General features: G+C 56.2%; 1 protein-coding gene across 1 annotated transcript; it reads left to right on the forward strand.

The window, feature by feature from the left end:
* Window positions 1-4,001: 4,001 nt before the first annotated feature.
* On the forward strand, window positions 4,002-5,650 carry FAM43A (family with sequence similarity 43 member A). The gene has a single exon (XM_081863117.1). The coding sequence runs from the start codon at window positions 4,130-4,132 to the stop codon at window positions 5,510-5,512; it is 1,383 nt and encodes a 460-aa protein (XP_081719243.1). The 5' UTR covers window positions 4,002-4,129; the 3' UTR covers window positions 5,513-5,650.
* Window positions 5,651-9,944: the final 4,294 nt, after the last annotated feature.

The raw sequence follows: 9,944 nt of genomic DNA on the forward strand, positions 1-9,944 counted from the left end.
CCTTGCATCTTGAGTTTGAGTGTCTTCAAAACCCATGACACCTTTGGTCAAGGCTGTTCTCCAACTGGAGCGCTCGCAGGCCAGTGTTTCCCAATTGTTGGTGTTTATACTACATTTTTTTAGATTTGCCTTGAGAGAGTCTTTGAACTTCTTTTGTTGTCCACCGGTATTTTGCTTTCCAATCTTGAGTTGGGAATAGAGTAGTTGCTTTGGAAGACGATAATCAGGCATCCAAACAACATGACCAGTCCAACGAAGTTGATGTTGAAGAATCATCGCTTCAACACTGGTGCTCTTTGCTGACAACTGCTGGACAGATTAGAGACCAATACGCTCCACGATGGCTATCAAGATTATACCTCAACACAGGCTTCAAGGAAGGAAACCAAGGTGCAAAATGAACCCTCAAGCCCTTCTAGTATTCTGTATTGATATGTTATTAGGGGTCCAAGATGGTTTGGTTTTTGTCTTTTGGGCCCACCACTTTCCCTGGAAAAACCCCGTGTTTACTGCTGAATTGGAACAAACATCAAGCTGTGAAAAACCCAAAGGAACACTTGTCCCTCTTCTGAAGTGGTCCTAAAATAGCTCCTGAAAGAGATTTCCTGTGCTTTCCTGGAAGCGATGATGGGGGCAGTCTGCTCCCACTTTCTCTCCTTCTCTCCCTGCCTACCCTAGCAGGATAATTTTTCCAGTTGTCTCTGCAGCTTCTCTCCAGCAGCACACTTCCAGTTTTCTCGGCATGCTTAATTTTTAAATTTTATTTACTTTTCTCTCTTTAGCATTCTTAGAGAAATCACAGGCAAACAGTATACTGTATGCCCAAAATGTGTATTGGGAGGACCTCCTTTTGTTTTTTTGTTTTTTTAAATGTTTATTAAAGTTTTAGAAAATAAACAAACATACAACAAAAACAAAATACATCAAAAAGAGAAAATACTTCACACAAAAAGAAAAAGACAATAAAAACATAAAAAAGAAAAAATCCACTTTTTAGCTTTATGTCTATATAACTCTCTTTCTTGACTTCCTCACATCTCCCTTTTGTGTGTTCCCCTTTACACAATCGAGTTCAGCAAATCCTTACCCTCTTTCAAATCTCATTTATGATTATATATTTCAACCTATTATGTCTCCAATTTTCTTCCCTTTTCAAATCAATTTTCGCCATGTACATTAGACATAATATTACTGGTCTTTCCCCCCTTTTCTTTTTAAGCATTTTTTCATACTCCTTTTAACTATGTCACTAATGTCATATTATCTTTATATCCAACATCTTTTTAACATTCAAACATTTTACAATGTTTCTGCAAATAGTCTTTGAACTTCTTCCAGTCCTCTTCCACCGACTCTTCTTCCAGGTCTCGGATTCTGCCAGTCATTTCTGCCATCTCCATATAGTCTATCACTTGCATCTGCCATTCTTCCAAGGTGGGCAAATCTTGTGTCTTCCAATATTTTGCGATAAGTATTCTTGCTGCAGTTGTTGCGTACATAAAGAATGTTCTGTCCTTCTTTGGCACCAATTGGCTGACAATGCCCAGGAGAAAGGCCTCTGGTTTCTTAAGGAAGGTGTATTTAAATACCTTTTTCAGTTCATTATAGATCATTTCCCAGTGTATTGGGAGGACCTCCTTTTGTATATGTTGAATGATTGTCTGATTATTCAGGTTTCTGAAAACCTGGTTTTCTGATAATCTGATTTTCTGGGTTTCTGATTCTCTGGCTCTCTGCCATGGGGGAGGGGGAGAGCTGAAAGTAGAGACAACACAAAAAGCAGACTATTGATTATAGGAAGTATGAACAGGAAAACATGGGGCTTTGGGAGTCTGAGGCAAAAATCACAAGTGGAATCACTGTGCCCCAGACCGAATGGAAAATGGGGAAAGAGGTATGGGCTTAAGGGGAAGTGTGGCTGGGCCTTGAAAATGTCCCAAATGCTGCAGATTTTATTTGTAGGGGACTCTTTGGTTGCCCTTTTCTGAACCCTCTTCCAATTCCACTGTACCTCTGCCCCCCCCCCAGCCTCCAGGGAAAACTCAGCAGTCATGGCAGACAAAGACAGACAGGAACTCTTGGGGACTGTTGTCAGTTAAACAACCGGAGGCAGAGAGAGAAAGGGAGGAGGAGTAAACAGGCCCGAACAATGGAGGGAAGTGAGTAATGGCACATTACAAAGGCCTGCTGCTCACATCTGCGTAACACCAAATTATATTGGGGATTCTTTCTGCACTGCCCGCGCCAGGATGGTATAAGGGGAAAACTCAGCATTTGGGGCAGCACAAACTTGAGCAGATTGTAAGGAGTTTTCCACACTGGGTGACTGGGCAACAACATGTCCAAGGCTGGGTGGGTTCTTGGTTTGCTTTGCTTTCATTCTTGTTTTCATTATGTACTTTGTGGTTTTATTTCTGTGTCTTTGTGCTGTGCCCTAACCCCGAGATCTTTGGATGAAGGGCAGGATACATATTTAAGAAATGATGTGTCAAGTGATGCCCATGGAGGCAAAGAATCCGGACCTCAGATGTGCACAGATAGGGTCCGCGTTGGCAGCAGCTGACTGGGAGAGGGATCTTGGGGCTGTGGGGAGAAATCCATGAAGCCAAGGAAAAGGGGGAAGCAGCTGGAATCCGTGCTGGAAATATTCTCATTTGACTGAGCGGAAAACAGGAAGCTCTGCTTTTCACTTCCAGCCTAGTACTGCCTGCACTACCCTAACATGCAGCAGCTTCTCAGGGTTTCAGGCAGGAGTCTTTTTCAAGCCCTCCCTCAGGAGGCTGCCAGGGATGGAGCCACTGCCCTTCTGCATGCCAAGCAGGTGCTCTGTCACTGAGCTACGGCCCTTGCCAGCCTTGCCTAACAGCTCCTTGACACATCACCTAAACGTGAAGCCGTATTAGACAATGCTCTCCTGACCATTAGCCCTGGTGGCTTAGAAGGGGAGGGGCAGTAATCATTGTGGCAGCTTGGTGCAACCTCCATATTCCAAAGCAGTCTACCCCTCAGTCAGCCCTGGCAAGGGGAGCAGCCGCCAGAGGGGCTTCTGCTTGTGGGAGACGGAAAAGCCACCTTGTCAGAGTCGGGATGCTGGAATGTTCCCTGGATGGACCCTCTGGCCAGGGAGATGCAGCATTCTTCTTCTCACATCAAAGGCGTAAAAAGACAGTGTGGAATAGTGGTTACAGTGACAGACTACTGGGATTTGGGGGACCCGGGTTCAAGTGGCCACTTCATCCATGAAACTCCCTGCCTCTCAGCCTGAGCTCCCTCCCAGGGCTGGTGTTGTGAGGATAAAACGGGGGGAGAGAGAGAGACCCCTGGACCTTGAGCTCCTTGGACGGGGGGGACTGGGACATAAATGCAGAAACATGGAAAGAAAGAAACAGAAAACAGGACCCGGCAGCTCCGTTTCCTAAGATGGTTGGAGATGAGGAGTTCTGTTTGCTTTCCCCTTTCTCCCCGTTTCCGTATTGCGCCCCGTCCTCCGGCTCGCTCTCCCCCCCCCCCGTCCTCCCCCGCCGGGATTTTGCCCGAATTCGCCCTTTTGCGACGCGGTTCTTTTGTGCCTCTGCTTCCCCGCTGCGCCCGGTCCTTGCCGCTTCTCCGGCTGCCCAGCAGAGGATGCGGCCGGCGGTGGGCGGAGAGGCAGCAGCGCGCAAACGCAGCCGGGAACGCCAGCCAAGCCTCCCCCTCCGCCCCCCCCCGGTGCTCGCTCCCTCCGCCTTGAGCTCCCCGTTTTCAGCCGTGGCGTCGATCCGGGGCCGCCCGCGCATCTCCCCGCCGAGCGCGCTCCCCGGCCGGGAAAGAGGAGGGCAGCGGCGCCGGGGCTCCTCCTGCCTCGGCTCGGTCCCTCCCTCCGCTTCCGTCGGCGCCGCCTCCGCTCCTCCCCGGCGGGGCTTCTGGGCGCCGCCGGCCTATATTTAGCGGCGCGGCCGCCCGCGCGGAGCCCCGAGCAGCGGCCGCGGACGGGATGTGAAGCGCGCGGCGGCGGCGGCGGCGATGGAGACGGAGCGGCGGCGGGTCGGGCAGCGGCGGCGGCGCGGCGAGGGGCGGCGGGCGCGCGCGCCGATGCGGCGGTGGCAGGCGGGGGGCCCGTGCCCGGCTGTCCCCCTCGGGCGCCCTCGGGATGCGCGGGCGGCCGGGGCTGCGGCGGGCGCCTCCAGCTGAGGAGCAGCAGCAGCCGCAGCCGCAGCAGCAGCGCCCCGGGCCGGCCGCGCCGTCGGGCGGCGACGCCATGCTGCCCTGGAAGAGGCACAAGTTCGAGCTGCTGGCCGTGGACGACGAGCAGCTGACGCAGCAGCAGCAGCACAAGAAGACGCAGCAGAAGCACCGGCGGCATCCTCCGCCTCCGCCGCCTCCTCCTCCGCCAAGCGCGCCGTCGGGGAAGGGCAAGGGCAGCTGCTGCGCGGCGGGCGCGGGGAGCCTGCCCTGCTCGGCGGCGCTGGGCTCTTTGGCTCGCGCGTGCCCGCCCGAGGGCGCCCTCAGCAGGATGGGCAACCTGTTCCGCTGCAAGCGCAAGAAGTTCCGCGTGAGCAGCGAGGCGCCCACCTACACGGTGCTCTACCTGGGCAACGCCACCACGCTGCAGGCCAAGGGCGAGGGCTGCACGGACGTGGCGGTGGGCAAGATCTGGGCCAAGAGCGAGGCCGGGCGCCACGGCACCAAGATGAAGCTGACCATCGGGCCGCAGGGCATCCGCATGGCGCCCGCCGCGCCCTCCGAGGCGGCCTCTCGCCCGGGCCACCTCTACCTGCTGCACCGCGTCACCTACTGCGTGGCTGACCCGCGCCTGCCGCGCCTCTTCGCCTGGATCTACCGGCACGAGGTGAAGCACAAGGCCGTGCTGCTGCGCTGCCACGCCGTGCTGGTCTCCAAGGCCGAGAAGGCGCGCGCCATGGCGCTGCTCCTCTACCAGACGTCGGCGGCGGCGCTGGCCGAGTTCCGCCGCCTGAAGAAGCGCGCCGACGCGCGGCACCAGCAGCTGCAGCAGGCGGGCGCGGCGGCGGCCGACGGCGCCATCCCGCTGGTGCCGCTGCGCAAGCTGCTCCTGCACGGCCCCGGCTGCTGCTACAAGCCGCCCGTCGAGCGCAGCCGCAGCGCGCCCAAGCTGGGCTCCATCACCGAGGACGCGCTGGGCGAGGAGCTGGAGGAGCGCGCAGGAGGCCTGGCCAACGGAGGCGGCCCCGACGGCGAGGACGGGGACGAGGAGGAGGAGGGCGACGGCGAGGACGACGAGCTGCTGGCGCCGCTGGGCGAGGACGACGACGACGACGGGGCGGACGCGGCGCCCAGCCTGGGGCAGCTCATCTGCGAGCTGGGCGAGCTGGCCATCGGCAACGACGTGGCGCTGCTGCGCGCCGACCTGCGCGTCACCCGGCTCCTCTCGGGCGAGAGCACCGGCAGCGAGTCGTCTATCGAGAGCAACGGCCACGACGGAGGCTCCCCGCCGCCGCCGCTCCAGCCGTGCCGCGGACCGGACAGCCCCGAGCCCGGAGGAGACAGCGGCTGACGGAGCCGTCGGAGGGACGGCTGGCGGGAGCCAGGGGAGGCTCCGCCAAGGCGCATGGAAGACGGGCCACGTTTGCCGGCGCCTTCCAGGTGGGACCCTCCTTTGCCCCCCGGGGCGACCACGCGAGCCTCCCTCTCCAGGCAGAAAAGCCCGGCACATTTCCTCCTCGGCCCGGCGGCCGGTCTTCAGAGAAGGAGCCCCGTCCGGCCGCCCGCTCGCCGGTAGGACCACCCCGCTCCCGAACGGTGGGATGACGCCCCGGCTTCTCGGGACCCCCCAGACTTGCCAAATGCTTTTCCGTAACCCTGGGGGTGGGGGAGGGGTGTGTCTTGTTTACAGCTCCCCAAGCGGGGAGGGGGTTTTCATCCCTCCTTCCCTGCCTGACTCTCTTTCTACCCTTCCTCCTTTTTTGAAAAAACGTGTGTCTCCCTCCATGGTTCCTTCCATTCCATGCTGTGTTAAGTTTTTTCTTTTTTCTTTTTTTGCACTGTGGTGAAGATCATGGAGACCTTTTGGGTTTGTTTTTTTTTAATTATGAGGTTTGGCGAATATTATTTTTATTCTCCACAAATCCATTTTCTTCTCCAGTCTCAGTGTTTCTATAGATATGTATAGATATATTATAATTATTATTATATCTTTTGCTGTGCAAAAGGAAACTGTACATGTGGATGTTCACTTCAACCCATGGAAAACACAAATGTATATCTAATACATTTAGTTGCTGTTGTTGTTATTTTTCTTAATTTCTGGAGCAGGAGCCTGGCCTCCTTGGTTGGGTTTGCTCCCCGTATTTGGGGATGGTCACAGCGGAAGCTGCTGCTGCCGGCTGAGCAGGAGGCTGCCTGTCTTTGTGCTGCCCCCATGGCTCTCCCCCAGGCTTGCATGGTGCTGGTCAGGCACCTTGTGCCCCCCCCAGCCCAGTCACATCTTCTCTGGCTGGAGCTGGGGGTAGAAATGTGGGAAGCGGCCACAGGCTCTTTATGGCTCAGCCCTCCCCACCTTCCAATATCCAGCCAAGCAAGGATCTCTGGGCCCAACTGGATGGGTAGATTCACCACTCCCCCCCCCCAGCACCCTTCTCTTGACAGCCAAAAGCAGGTGGGTTTCTGTGCTTGTAACTGCACTAGGAGGGATGAGAAACCTCCTCTTGGTGCTGGCAAAGAGAAACAGGTGCCAGGATTTGACCTGCCCTTCCTTCCTCCGCTGGTTCAACAGCAGCTGAAAGTGGCGGCTGGGTTCAGTAGGGGACGTAGCAGAGGGCAGGGTTTAGCCACATGGCTCCCCACCCATTTGCAAAGCAACCTGCCCACCGCAGCGGTCCCACCCCACAGGCTTAGCACCAAGAGCCCCATCCTCTTGGGAGATGCTTGCAGCAGTGGGAGAGGGACCTCTGCCTGCACTGGCCCTCCCAGCCGCCCTCTGGAGCAGTAGGGCACCTTTGCACATGCTCAAGGCATTCTCTGCCCAGCCAAGCCAGGGCGGCAGCTCTGCCCAGGGCCGTGGGGCTTCCTGGCTGCTCATTGACATCCCTGCCTAGCTCACCATTGTTGTTGCTGCCTCCTCCTCCGTGATGCTACAAGAAGGAGTTCATGAGGTGCCCCACTTATTGGCCCCCTGGGAATGGTGTCACCACCTCCCCCTGCTGCTGCTGCTGGGCTCTTGGGCAGCCTGGCTGCTCCCCTCTCCCGGGCCTTGCCCTCTCCTCCACCAGGCCTGGTTCCATCTGATTTTGCAGGTTTGGTGGCCAGCCCAGAAATGGTCTGGTTCCAGGTGAGGGTCATTTGGGCTGCAGCTCAAGCAACAGCTGGGACTGATTTATTCCCTCTCTTGCACTCCTATTCCGCCACCATCCTCCAAGGAGCTGAGGGTCACATGCAGGGTTTTCGCCTCCACCCCCCCCCCCCATTTTGTTCTCACAACAACTGTGTGAGGAAGACCAGGCTCAGAAGTAGTTTCCTTGGCTTGCTTTTGTTGCAGAAGCAGAATGCCTGGAGGGCTTCCTTTGGAGGAGAAGAGTGATCAGCTCTGCAAGGGTAAGAGCAAGCGAAATAGGGAGAGCGGTGGCCTCTCCCTTGCTGGAGCTCTTCAGGCCCAACCTGGGCAGCTGCCCGGACCCAGACAGCCTCCTTTGCACAGAGTCCCTGGGAAGGATATCCTGCAAGGCCCTCTCCACTTCCAAGAGAGAGGGTGAGCCCCGGCCTCCCCCATTGAAGGCCAGGACTCCACTTCCTCCCCAGCACACAGCCTCCAGGGTTCAGGCCCTACACGGCAGGAGGAGTGCGGAATCAGGAGCTGAAAGTTTTGAATTTCATACGAAAGTAGCTCAGAAAGTCACCTGAAGCGAGAAATGCTCCCTTGGCAGGCAAAGCAGCTCCGGTGACAAAAGCCCATGATTAATTCAAGATCCCAGTCCTGTGGGATTACGGCTGCCGCCTCAAAGCTCTGGCAGGAAAATGTTCAAAGTGCAACAAGGGGGACAGCAGAAGGCAGGAGGGACTGTTTGTGGCGCATGCCCCCCCCCCAATATTCTTCTTTGGCGATCCCTCGTAGCCAAGTAAGATTGTCTTCCAAAAACACAGTTTTAACAGTGAGTCCCTAGGTGACTGTGGAGGCCAATTCTGGATCCACACGTCCTTCCACAGTGGGGACATTGGTTTCCGGGCGGGAGTTGATCCCTGTGAGGGTTTGCCAAGTGCGCCTTCCTCTTAGCATGTTTCTCCCTTTCGTCCTGAGTTCGAGTGTCTTCAAAGCCCATAACACCTTTGGTAAAGGCTGTTCTAAAGCTGGAGCACTCACAGGCCAGTGTTTCCCAGTTGTCAATGTTTATACTAATTTTTTTTAGATTTGCCTTGAGAGAGTCTTTAAACCTCTTTTGTTGACCACCAGCATTATGCTTTCCATTTTTAAGTTCAGAATAGAGTAGTTGCTTTGGAAGATGATCATCAGGCCTCAGGGTTTGTGGAGCACCCCCCAATATAACAGATTGGGGGAAGAGGGACTCCCTCCCAGTTCCTCTTGCTTTGTGGGGCTTGCCGTGGACAGCAGCTCTTAGTGGGGAGTGGGGCCCCTTTCTCCCCCTCCGCCAAGCAGATTCCTCAGCTATAATATACCAGGCAAGGGAGAGGGGGTTGCAGGGATCCTCTGGGAATGGTGAGCCAGTAGAGAAAGTCCCTGGGTATCCATTCCCCCCCCCCCCGAATGGGCTCCTGCCTCTTTTGGCACCTGCCCAAGAGACAAACTTTCCTCCCTCCCTCTTCGCCCCCCCCCAAAAGAGCTTGGGCTGCTTCGTTGCCTCTCATCAGGGAGCAGAAGTGGGGAGCAGGCAGTTCCTGGCACAAGACTGGGGCGTGGAAATGTCAGGAACTGGGGTCCCTGGTTTTCCATCCTCCTTGCGGTTCTGCTCTCCACCAGTGATTCAAACTAAATATTAGTGTGGTGTAGTGCTTAAGAGCGGTGGACTCGTAATCTGGGGAACCGGGTTCGAGTCTCCGCTCCTCCACCTGCAGCTGCTGGGTGACCTTGGGCCAGTCCCACTTCTCTGAAGTCTCTCAGCCCCACTCACCTCACAGAGTGTTTGTTGTGGGGGAGGAAGGGAAAGGAGGTTGTGAGCCGCTTTGAGACTCCTTAGGGGAGTGATAAAGCAGGATATCAAATCCAAATCCCTCCATGGCAGCAAGATCTGCAAGGTTGCCCTGTGGTGTGAGGGGCTCTGCGGCGGCTACTTGCACCCACCTGGGATTTCCCTGAGCTCTTCTGCTCTGGCCTGCATGTGGCAGAGACTCCCATCAGCTGGTTATGTGTGGTGAGCCTCCTCGTGAGCAGGGCTAGTTCATCAGCTCACCTGGGCTTCTCCCAGGCCACCAGCAAGAAACTACTTCCTAAGCCTCTGAGAGCCAGGAGTGCCTCTTGGAGGAAAAGCAAGAGGAGGCAGCCACCAGGCCTGTGTCCCCAGAGTGAGTCCTGGGCAGTTCTGGCGACCCCTACTTGTCACCCAGGGAAGGGCTGTCACTCTGGGGCAGAGCTGAGAAGGTCCCAGCCTCAACTCCTGCGGACATCTCCACTCCTGACTGCAATCCTGGAGAGCCGCTGCTGCCAGTCAGTGTAGGCAGTATTGAGCAAGATGGGCCCATTGGTCTAGATTCAGTAGATGGCAAGTTTCCTGCACTGAGGGAGGGAAGCTGGAGCAATTGCCTGCCTTTCCTCTTCCTGCCTCCAAAGAAGCCAGTGATGGCCCTGCCTTGTCTGCCGCCTGCACAGGAGAAGCCTCAGAGGCAGGTGGCTGGCAGAGGCGGCCCCCTTGTTGCTCCCAGGCGGCCTGGGGGGGGGGAGGCTCAAAGGGAAGCCAGCTGGGGCCTGCAGGGAATCTGCTCTTATTTCCATTTAAATCCCCCCTCCATCTGGGGATGTCAGTGTGGTGTCCGTGGTGCTC

Source organism: Podarcis erhardii (assembly GCF_964252035.2).
Source record: "Podarcis erhardii genome assembly, chromosome: 5".
NCBI classification, from domain to species: Eukaryota; Metazoa; Chordata; class Lepidosauria; order Squamata; family Lacertidae; genus Podarcis; species Podarcis erhardii.

Bases quoted from the DNA above. Each gene is read 5' to 3' on its own strand.
- FAM43A (XM_081863117.1), top strand. From the start codon at position 4,130: ATGCGCGGGCGGCCGGGGCTGCGGCGGGCGCCTCCAGCTGAGGAGCAG.